Genomic DNA, 12215 nt, shown 5'->3' with positions numbered 1-12215 from the left:
GACACAGCAGGGCAACAAGGTTTCAAGAACTCATCATCACAGCAGTGACAGAGAAACAATTACGAGCCAGACAAAGATAAAGCAGTACACAGACACACATACATTTTGGGTGAAAGCAATACACAAAGGAAATATTTTTAATTGTTTAAAATTCCGTACTCCAGTTATCTGTCCTCTGGACATAGCTTCTCTTACCCTCCTCTGCTACTTTATTACCGGGCAGATTGCCTTTGATTATATTGCTATATTGTATAGAAACCCCACCTGTGATGTGCTGGGAGGTGCTGCACAAACAACTGACAGAAGGATATTTTCTGTCCCCCAAAAGTTTACAATATAGATCAGTCTAAGCAATATAAATACGTCTTATGTGACTAGGTCACAGTCCTGATGGCTAATTTGATCCTCTTTTTATTTTGATACAGAAATACATTCATCCAAAAAAGAACAGAAATAAGTGCGGTTGCCTTGTCTGACTGATCACAGCTAACCTTTTCACCTTGCAAACGTCCATCATGTTTTATATACGGGTGATAACTACATGAGTCCTTTCAGATAAAATACATATATTCCTCCATTCTATTTATTTATAACATTTAGTATTGTACTGCCTGAGAACAAGGCAGTATATATGGCAAACACACAAGCAGTCGGAAAGACTCTATTTTTGCCCCAGTCTATAAAGTCATTCTTTCTTTTTTGGTGTATTATGAAAAAAAGCTGTGGTACCATCATATGTCTTGTATATTGTTCTGAACAAGGTGGAACAAAGTCAGTACTGTGCCCAAAGAAGAAGATTCCCAGAAATGGGTTGAACTTCAGAAAGCTACTGTCCCATTCCCCCACTCTCATAGACTTCTGCTGCGGTAGCAAACTGCTTTCTCTGAAGTAGAGAGAAACCTTGGATACTGAAGGTCAAGTGTTTCAAAACTATGATAAGTTCTATATTGTTCAGAAGAGAACATAGAGCCAGTGTGGCCTCGGGATCACTTTCGTTATATCTTTTTTGAGGAACTGCTTTGCTCCGTGGATATTCTATGATCGGTTGCAACCCTCCAAAATTTCCCCTGTTATTCTCAGTGACCCTGTGTTTTGTGGCACAAAAAACTCCAGGTTCTGGTCTCAGCCCACAGGAGGAATCATTGTCTCCAGACTGTGGCTTGAGGCCAATGCCATCGGGATGCTCTGAAGCCACAACAGAAGAAGATAGGCTAGCGGTAGAGCAACACAAAGCTCAAGTCTTTGAATCAATGGAGCTAAGGCTCAGATATTTTCGTCCTTCTGATCACAATGTCCTATATTTTGCCAAGATTTAATTTCAGGCAGTTATCCTTCATTAAGTAACTCAGCTGCTTCACCCCATGGATATCTGACTCTGGATATTGCGTGCTTTCAGGGGAAAGAAGTGTGCCACACACCAGCCGCTGGTGAAATCCCTGCTAAGCAAATACTATCAAGTGAAATGCAATTTGCTTGTGGATATTTACATTTCGCAGAAGAGGAAGCTAACTTCTTCAAATACACTATTTCATGACAGATAATCATCACCTGAATGACTCCAAATGTTTTTAGAGTGTGACAGAAAGACCTCTATACATTATTACGATCACAAGAGTTCTAATCTCCATCACTTTTTTATTACATTGCTTGTGGGCATGGTTCTTGAGATAAAGGAAACAAAAATATCTTGCATTATTTTTTGACATTTAACTACTTGTGAAAAGAATCCTAAACCTGCAGTGTTCCACACTGGGTCAATAGCATGCGAGATGAAAGCCTCCTTTTGCTAAAAACAGTTAATTATAGAGACAACATTTCCTGAACATCCTAAACGTCTTTCAAGTTTCGTAATACGCTGAGTCTGTTTTTAATTTGTCTAGAAAGAATCATCCAACTATAGTCCATACATGATATGTAATAGGAGTTAAAGAGGTGAGAGACCAAGACCCCAGTCATTTAAAAAGTTCAACTGTTGATAAAAAACACAAGCAGGTAAACTAGTCATATAATCCACCTGCACCACTTTTCAGATCTCATTCATTTTTATACTAGGGACTCTTTATCCTGCACTACGTCTGTGCAGCAGTCTTGAGCATTAACTATGCTTAAAAATACAAGAAACTTCTGATGATGGAAATGGAGCTTTCACTGGCAAAGACTTGTTTTGCTGGTACAGTTTAAATCACTGGAGCAAATGGCATAACGTGTCCAAAGAAAGCAACTTTATGATACTACTGAGTTGTCCATTAAGATTTTTGCTAGTGTAATTATGTTTATTAAGGGAAGGATTTTTCAGCATTCGTAACCATAGAAGTTATGACAGAAAACAAAGAAAACACAGGTCCAGCCTAAAATATGTAGAAAGTAGGATAATTGAAGGTCACTTTGTACCTCTGGTTTGAAATATAACACAGCGAAGTGCCGATCCCTGTTTGAAGAAATCACTGAAGGTACCCATAGTCACGGTCTTGACTGTGGATGACTCCATTCAACTGAGGCTGCTTGCGGCTTTTTCTTTATAGACTACAGTCACATCAAGAGACAACACAAGCACCAACGTTCAATCTTACTGCCTGTATTTTGGACAAAAGTTTCAGGTTTACAATTAATGCTTGCCTTTCTGCCTCCTATAGCCACCGGGCTTTCCAGAGATATGATGACTCTACAGAAGCAGATAAAACCTGGCTGAAGGTGCTTCTGGCAAAATTAAGAAACATTGAGTGTGTAATTTTTTTTCTATGGGCATCTTTCCGAGTTACAGGGAAGGTTACATAATACACTACCCAATGTTTGTAATAACCTTGTACCAGGAAACAAATATCAACAATACATAACGACAGTGATTAAATCTTCATCATGGAAGTACAGACCTGAGGCCGTAAAGCACCGTTCCGTCCGGGTGAAGGCGAATCATTCGATTCTTCACGGTAACGCCATGCACAAATGATTTCTTGTCATTTAAGAAGTAAGTGTCAGGCACCCAGAGTTGATCGGCCACTCGGTTATCAAGCGTGAGGTTGAGAGGTATGCCAGCGTAAGCCAGCCTCTTATCTCTCCAGTACTGTTGAAAATACATAGTCAAAGTGTAATCCTGGTAAGGAAAAAAAGAGAAGCACAACAGTCAATCATACTTGGCGCAACTAGAAAAATATTTCTTTTCCCTGTCACTAGCTTATTTTGCTGTTGGCTTACTTTAATTTTAAATATTTTTTTGAAAAAAAAAAAGCTTAATAAAAACATTAAATACTCCTATCACTTATTAAATAATTCTAATAATTCAAGTATCACTCTAGTCTAAGGGAGCATTTCAAATCTTAAGAAATTAAGCTATTATTGGTATGTTTTGTCCTGCTCCTCCATTTCTTTCATTTAGTCCCCCTGACAACTACCCGATATGATGTTTGTGGAATGATAAACGAGGTAATAGGTAAATACTGCCATCTTCCCCATTTCTAAAACTGATAGATGAATGGAAAAACATTCACAGTATTTTGAAGTAGCATGCAAAATTGTATCTGAAAAATAAGCTGCAAAGATGTTGTCCATATATGTGCCTTTCTGTGAGACTGCATCTTGCACTGACATAAAGATTTTCTCATCAACAGGCTACATCGGTAGTTAGAAGAACAGTAAATTGCAGTAAAATCAATGTTTTGTTTTCATAACTTTGTCAGTTAAGGTTCATGGTGTCTGCTAAGAGCTGTGAACACTAGCATAAGAGCCTAAACATGGATACAGAAGCCTAAAACATCCATTTTAGAATACTTTATTTCATTTCAGAATTTGCTAATTTGACTCGGTCATGTTGTAATAACGTTATATCAAAACACTTTGAAAGTCTTAGACAATAGGCCTCATTCATTAACTTCATGGTATTATTAAAACAAAGTAAGATACGGGAACATTTTAAAGTTAAGCGACAACAAAACTGACACCCCCCCCCCCAAAATAGAAAAATTTCCTGTTAGGAAAGAAAAACCTTTGTCTTTTCTTTCTCTCATAACTTTCAAAGTGTGGAAGGACATTTTCATTTTTAGAAAGCCTGTTTTTATGCATGAAATAAAAAAGGTGAACTTCTGAAAATAATACTTTCTTATATATGGAAATTAATGTTTAGAATTAAAGAAAACACTGGGTTTAGGTGTGATAATATTGCCGTATTTAACAATGAAAAAAAATGAGATGGTAAGTACAGGCCATTAAAACTCTGATTTTCAAATTACAGAAGTGCTCTAAACGATAAAACTCTTCATGAAACTCTTCACAAAACACTAAGAAATTTATGTGATCTCCAAACACATTTAAGTATTTAGCAGCAGGTGTGCAAGCCACAGGATACCTACATTTGCATCTGGTTCTACAAGCTGGTGATGCAAAACCCCTCAGGCTTGCTGCTTGTTTGGGAAAAGGATGCTCAGGCTTTCTAAGTACGGCTGTTGGGAACGGTCCATTCTTGTAATGGGTTTCGTGTGGAGACAACCCAATTTCGGGCACTGATCCTGCCCTGCTTCTCTCAAGCCCTACAGCCTTTCCTTGAAATCAAATGAAACTTGAGCATGCCTTTCACACTCAGAGCCTTTGCATTTTTTATTCAGTGATTCATTCTCTTTAATGAGGGAGCTGCCATAGCTTTAAGAAATCAATTTTAATTGCTTAGAAAAATAAATCATTATAGATATCAAGGACAAGTTGTTCCTGTTTTAGGAAACCCATAGGAGACCTTTGGAAACAAAAGGGCCCGGTGATGGGAGAAAGGAGCCCATGTGGAACTGCCTGGAAGGAAGCTCATTCTTCAAAACTCAAATCCAACACGACTGCTCAGGAGAATGCACTCTGACCTCTTTGTCGGAAGCTTTCTTCAGTAGGACTAATCATCCCTGCTCATCGCTGAACGAGGTACATGCTACACTGGGTGCAGCTGTCTCGCTCCCACTAGCACGTCAGGAAGACTGCATCTCTCCTCATGTTCTCTGCAACCAATTTTCTGACACTGATGCATTAGAACGAATATCCTCTACCGGCTCCGTTTCGCCTTAATTAAAGTTTGCTTCTATTAATGTTCAAAATCTGCTATGTGTTTGCCTTCTATAATGGTTTCTATAATGTCAAGGAATTGGGGATTATAAAAGCTGTGGACACATGAGCAGTACACCAAAAGCTCACTATGTATAAATGCACAATACATGCACAAAATAATGCAAAACAGAAATAAAGAGACGGGGTGGCACTGCACAGCATTGAAAGAAGTGAATCGGCGAGCCCTAAAATAGGAGAGAAGCAGTACATGTGAGCAGAAGACAGCTTTAGGCTAGGCTCCTTTTTCCTTTGGCTTGAGATAAAATACATGTTAACAGCTAATGAATAGAGTTATTAACTAGCGAAGTAAAACATATGTAACAACACAAGCAGTAACAGTCTGCCATTTTATTTGTTTATTTAACTAAAATTTACTATGGCAGGGAACAACAGAGAAAAAAGTTTACAAATTGCACACAGAAACAGCCACATCCAGCAAACATCAAGAACTTTCAGTGTCTTGACCGAAAGACAAACTTCCGAAATACATCCTCTAATTAGGGTACAAATTTCGTTAGTGCTTTCTCAATTAACCTTCACTTCTTATTTCACCTTAACTTTAAATTAAAAAAAAACCCTGTCTGTACGTCTTCTAATGTATATGACTGTATTTGCATGTCTTGAAAGCAATGATACCCCGAAAAGTTATTTAAAAAAAAAGTACATTATTGCATGCAAAGTATCAGCTCATTCCCAGTTCTTCGCTTGGTATCTACTAAGGAAAATGCTCACACAGCATCTTCTGCAACGGCAGTATACTACCCAGATGCACTGACACATCTGCCTAACCCCACTCTCTTCACTTTGAACAACAGACGTGGCAGAAATAGAGCGCCCAAGACTACCACACACCTTGAAGGATCACTGTACATTTGTGCTCTGTCAGCCTGACCTGCCCTGAAGATGTCGGGATAGAAAGAAAGAAAATGAACCATGATTGTTCATCATCACACTTTTTCTGATAAGCTCAAAGCAAAAAGCAGCAGCAAACTCATATTAGAACTGCACTGAAACTGCTTGGTTGTGCAAGGAGCGATAAAATGAGCAGGAAAGGCCAGTTCCTTAGGGTGGCTCTACCAAAGTCACCACCAGCAGAAACTAAGCTTATTAAAGCCCATGACGATGTCAGCTCTCATTCTTTGATTAGCTAATTTGCTAGGCTTTGTACCCATAAAGGAAGTTTTCCCCTTTTCTATACTCCAGAAGAAAATGCAAAAATGGTTTGATTGTGGACTGGAAAAAATGCACTAGGTATTTGTCGGGTAAAATGAGAAAATGGACTTCTACCCCCGGGTAAGTAGCCTACAAAGTTTATTAAGGGCTACCTTCCTCCAGGGGAGCTTATGATGACTAGCTCTGATATAGAGGTCAAGAGAGTAGATGTCTGAAGCTAGAAGAGATTAATCCCACTACAGTTAGGGTGCTATTATGTCAAAGATGATGCAGAGCTGCCAGCTTTAGGAAATTCTAACTACCGCACAGAGCAGTGGACAATTTCCTCAGCAGCAAAGGCCTCCATAAATCATATTTTTTTCCCCATACAATACCATGCCACATCCAAGGTCCCCCTTTTCCCTCTCCAGTTCTCACAGTAATAGATGCTTCAGGTCGAGAATGGTAACAAAATCACTCAAAGCTCTGACAGAAAGACAAACACGGTGCTTCTGAAGTACAGGAGAAATGTCCTCAAAATGGGAAAAGCTGGACTGCACAGGCAGCATGTGCTTTCTTCTGTGTATGCAAAGACCATGGAACATCCTACAAGGATAAAGAACGGTGACAAACATCCCTGACTTTCTAGCGCTGCAACAACGCCACTAATGTAAGGAAAGGCACACAGAAAGGTGTGCTGGTGTTTTTTCAACATAGTTTTCCCTGGGGGAAAAAAAAAATAAAAGAAAAAACTCAAATAGTAGATAATACTTGGGAAGGAATTTAGATACAAAGGTAAATAGGCCTATATCACAACTTAAATAGAGCATAATATATCTGTATTATTCATGTGTATTGTCTGTGATTTCAAAACATGTTAAGCAAGAATTACAGAGACTCACAAATATTATATGGTGCTAATCACACACACAAAAATTTTTAAGTGTTTTCTACATGGTATTTTTCTCTTCACAGACTGAACATACCATGTAGGAAGCACAACTACAACGCCGCTTCAGACAGGCAGAATGTATTATAGTATGCTACTGCACAGTACCTAATGTGTTGTCTATAGGACTAATGAACAATAAATACTAATATGCTGTAATCTTAAAAGCAAACAATAATTTGTTTTCTATTACAGGGTTTGTAATCTTTAGCTTTTTTCCTCCTGCACTCAATAAAAAGGAAAGACAATTTTTAAAATATAGTTTGTTCATCAAAATAAAATTCACAGCCTTATAGCAGCGATAATGCTCTAAAATTGACTATCACTGTTTACAGTCTTAGTGTGTTATGTATCAAGGACGTTAAAGTTTTCCATTAGCTGTAAAAATGTTGTATTTCTTCAAAATGACTGCTAGATAGAACACAATAATTAATAATTATGATGGAATACTGTTAATATGGCAGTTAATATTAATGCAAAATAAATAAATATATTGAAAATTACTGGAAATATTGGAAAAAGTTATACAAAAAACAACTATTCCACTACTTGGGAGGACAGCCTTGTATCTACCTGAAATGCAGATTCCTATTTTAGATTTGCATTTGGATGTAAATTCACATCCTGGTTTTCTTGACCAACAGACAAATGTGATTATTACCATCGGCTTTTGGATTATTTATTTTTGATGAGTTAATAAAGTAAATACTCATTCAGTGGATAAACAGATATGTTGAAAATCCATGCCTTAGTCTCCATATAACTTCAAGGTCCCTTCCCTCACCTTCCATATAATTTCAAAAATTAGATATGGCTGCTGTAGTATAAGGAGCTGTTTCTGAAGCACTGATGATTGAGTTACATTCTTCCCAATAAGCACAAAGTGAGTTGCAAAGCCAAACTCATGAATCTTATGCTTTGACAACATAGCTGTAAATCTGTCCCCCTACTATACACAGAAGAGACCTGAGAAACAGATTCATGCACACATTAATACACATAGTTAAATATAAATATAATAAAGATATTCAGAAAGGCTAACCTTAGGAAGTCAGAATTTACCAGCAATACTAGTCAGTTGTGTAAGATGATCACTTCAACATTTTCCTCAGCATTCAAAATTTTCTAAAAGCCTCGACAACTTTCATATTAAAAAAAAAAAGTTTTATTAAAGATTTATTAAGGAAAAATTTACATTACATTTTACCTGTTGACATTTTGATTTGCCCAATGTCTAAACTATACATTACTTATTTAATTGTCAGTGAATGGAGAAAATCACCAAAGTCTATTCTTCTGCAAAGTCTTTTACAAGAAAACTGCCCAATTAGAACCCCTCTGGTGTTAGATGTAGCTGATGAGCAGCCTGAGTGAAGGAGATTTGTGCATGCACACAGACACACACACCCCCCCTACTCCACCAAAGCACCTTCCTCTAACGTTTCTTGGTCTACACTCAAGATTCATCTCACCTATAAGATCCTGATCCAGGCTTCTCTCTGGCACCACTCAAAAACCCTATAATAATGACCGGTTGAAAACATGGCACATGTTTTCCCAAGCATGTGGCTAAAATACTCTTCTGTTAAGAAAATGCTATGCTAAAGCAGCTCAATTACACTGATTTCACTGTGACCCTCCATATATCCATGTCGTCTTGGTATCCTTCGTACCAAATTACCATGATTTTTTTCCTCTTCTACTGAAACACACAAGGATGGTGTTATAAATAGATATAAGGAAATATTTAGCCTTCAAGAAACCATTTGATGCTACAAAATAAAGTTTTCCAAATAAATGTGTGTTTGCATGGGTCTTTCCTGCCCTCTCATACCCTTTGGCACAAGAGTTTCCATCTCCACCGCAACCACAGTGCCTTCTCCAAAGAGCCTGTCCCCCACCGAGCATCTCTGGGTGCTCTGAGGAGGGTTGCCATACCAACCAGCGCTCTGTTTTCTGCAGGCAAAAGGAGCATGGTTGACATAGCAACCGGCCAAAGCAGCTTCTCCCCAGCTTTTCAGGGACAGGTGGTGGTCACTGCAACAGAAGAGAAGCTTCTCAACAGGAATGAAGGGAGCAACTGGGCACCCTTGGTGGGTACTGCCCCACAGCACCTTCCTGCCGTGGCCACCGGAGCTTACTCTTCAAAAGCTGGGTACTGGCTTTTCTCTTTATGCTTTCCTCTGCCCACAACAAACTGACGGGGATGCCTTCCCGTTCTTGGGGTGTTCTCTCATCCGAACATCAGAGGACACCAACTGACAAGGAAGCAAATGCTTGGGCTGAGCTTTGGCAGGCGAATACGGAGAGAGACAGAAGAAAGTTCCTGCAAATATTTCAGTTCAGGGACGTAAGTCAGGACAATAAGAAGTCAGTCTGGGCTATTTAATCCCTGACAGATGGGGGTGGGGGGAGAATACTTAAATATTCCTTCTCTGATTCAGAGTATCACAGGTACTACAACACCATTGGCTTCTCAGTAATCAGGAGTTTCTATTCCCAAAGAACTGATCAAAGACAAACTAACATACACCTTTACACATCAAGGGTATCATACTCTCTGATCTGGTGGCAGAAAGCTAGCTAAAAGAAGTATAGTCTTTCACTACACCCCTGAAGATCTGTCCAATGATGATGTGGCAAATGGCAATCAAAATCCACTTGACGATGGACAGATACAACATAAAATTCAACATCTGATGAAGCCCTCCTAAAAAAGAGGAATAGAAATAGAAATGTCAAATGTTTAGATGCTATACTTGAAAACTCTAAAAGAGATCAAGTCAGAAAAAAACCCACCAAATAGCCTTAAAAAAAAAAATACAAAAAAGAAAAATAATCCTAGGCTCAGTGAGGCACTGAACTTGCTTCATGAAGCACAAATTTATTTATTTTAGAGCTGACAGGACCTCAAGAAAACAGGTACACTTAATTGCACTAATTGAAATCCTGCTAACAACCTACAGGGAAGAAAAAAATCAACCTTTATCAGCTGTCAGCTGGTTCCCACGATAGAGGCAGCTGACCTTAGAGAGATGGGAACTGACAACTAATGGTTTGTGCCTCCTACACAATAGCAGGATGTGCCACGAGTGAGCTAGAGAAATGAGCTAGTGCTCTAAAATCTTAAAGCTATGGGTTCCTTTTTCAGTTATGAGATATGAACAGAGGCTAAAAATTTGCGTCCTACCAGGTAACCATTTTAGAGAATGAAGGACTTCTCAAACTTCTACTTTGTTCTTTCCATAAATATATCAACTTATTTCTCTCTTTGGCATTACTTGAATTATCAATAAAAATCTGGAAGGAAAAACAAAACCCAAAGAAAGCCCTAAAATTTGATATTATTTGTCGTATTTGTTCAGGTATTCCTATTTCTTAGGAAGCATTATTGCATGCATAATTCTTTTAGTGTCTGCAAGGTGCTCCAGGACAGCAGGGATGGAGGTAGTTAAGAGCCTCCATAGCTGGGCATACACAGATGTGTTTTAAATACTGTGACCATAAATATACAGCTCCATGCTCCTCTTATTTGCTATGATTAAACACAAAAACCATCCAAAACAATTTTCAGTAAACCTGTATATCAGATTGAAAAGTCTACAGTCTTTTTGTCACCATAGAATTGTAAAAAGACCTTTCTAAAGGCACTCCAGAACTTGTATGATATTTTTTTAATCACTCCAGAGCTAACAAATAAATCAAAACTATATTTAGGAACAGAGAGCTAAGGGAAACATGCCCTTGAATGAAAACTGAAATACATATCTGTTCACATCCACACTTTTTGGTTAAAAAAAGGAATATTTACTCCACTGTGGGGAGAACTTTTTAAATTTTCTCACCTCCAAACCTATTCATTTGCTGACTCTGGGAGCCAGCCAATCTCACTGGCAGTAGAGCAGCAAGGCTGACACCCAAGTTTCTACTTGCTGTCTGTGATTATCTGAACCACCAGATATTCTTACAGGAAATCCCATTCAAGACAGACACCATGAACAAAATGCCCTTTAAGAAAGAGAGTGAGAACACATTGGCCATCAAATGCTTTTAAAATACGTAACTTGAAACACGATCTGTGTATTTTTCAATATCGCGGCACACACCATTTGGGTGTGCCAGGCCTGGAGGGCACCCCCAGACCTCGCTGGCCCTGGGCCCTGCTGGTCCCCTGGGGCTCCCCCCACTCTGCCCACAGCCTAGGACCTCATGTCAGCCCTCCAGGGCTCCTCCACCCTGCCCACAGCCCAGGACCCCATGTCAGCCTCCCGGGGCCGTCAGCCCCTGCCCCAGCAACACCACAGCAGGGCCGGCCTCCAGCTCCCCACAGGCCTGCCCTGCCCAGCCATGGGCTCCACCAGGCCGAACCCACCCACAGGCCCATGTCCCGGCCTGGTCTTGGCCCGTTCCCATCCCCATGGAGGTGCCCGATGCCCAGGGCTGGGGCTGCCCCAGTGCTCCCGGCTGCCCTGCTCCTGGCTGGAGGTGGGATGGGCCCTGGCTGCCAGGCCCTGCCCTGCCGCCCTCCATGGGGAGCCCCCGCCACTACGGACACCATGACAGGGTGTCCACAGCAGCTGTGACTCTTTATATGTAAATGGGCCGTTCACTGGGACCAGGATATTATGTGTTCATTTTTGAGTAAGGACATAAACTAGACGAGATTTCTCTGCAGTGGCAGAGTCGGAAAGGTGATCGGTGAACTGCCCTGCGCAGCCTATTCCCTTCCCTCCAGACACGTTACTTATGCCACCAGCTTCCCTCACTTTGCCCTTTCACTCTATCAGTAACGCTAAATCCAACTTTACATCTTGCAGTAACAAAACTGGGATGCATGCTAAGTCAAAAGGAAAACAATGCATTTGCTAAAAACTCACTACTGTGGGTAGGAGAAACTCATCATGTGCCACAGCTATGTTCATAAAACTTGATAAAGCACAAAATAAATAAATGGGTAAAAAAAGCCAAACACTGCATCCAAGAGGAACTATTACAAGCATACGTGATATTCAACCCACATACAAACCTCTTGCTGTAC

At 39.8% G+C, this 12215-nt stretch overlaps 1 protein-coding gene across 2 annotated transcripts in view; it reads right to left on the bottom strand.

The window, feature by feature from the left end:
- The window catches only part of GABRB3 (gamma-aminobutyric acid type A receptor subunit beta3), a 153644-nt gene that overhangs the window by 35986 nt on the left and 105443 nt on the right, over positions 1–12215 (bottom strand). For both annotated transcript variants that reach the window (XM_076358934.1, XM_076358923.1), the window contains one exon: positions 2871–3091. In XM_076358934.1, coding sequence (XP_076215049.1) covers positions 2871–3076 — 206 coding nt within the window. In that variant the 5' untranslated portion in view covers positions 3077–3091. The remainder of the gene's footprint in view (positions 1–2870; positions 3092–12215) is intronic.

This window comes from Aptenodytes patagonicus, chromosome 1 (genome assembly GCF_965638725.1).
Source record: "Aptenodytes patagonicus chromosome 1, bAptPat1.pri.cur, whole genome shotgun sequence".
NCBI classification, from domain to species: domain Eukaryota; kingdom Metazoa; phylum Chordata; class Aves; order Sphenisciformes; family Spheniscidae; genus Aptenodytes; species Aptenodytes patagonicus.
This window is presented reverse-complemented; position numbering and strand designations above follow the sequence as displayed.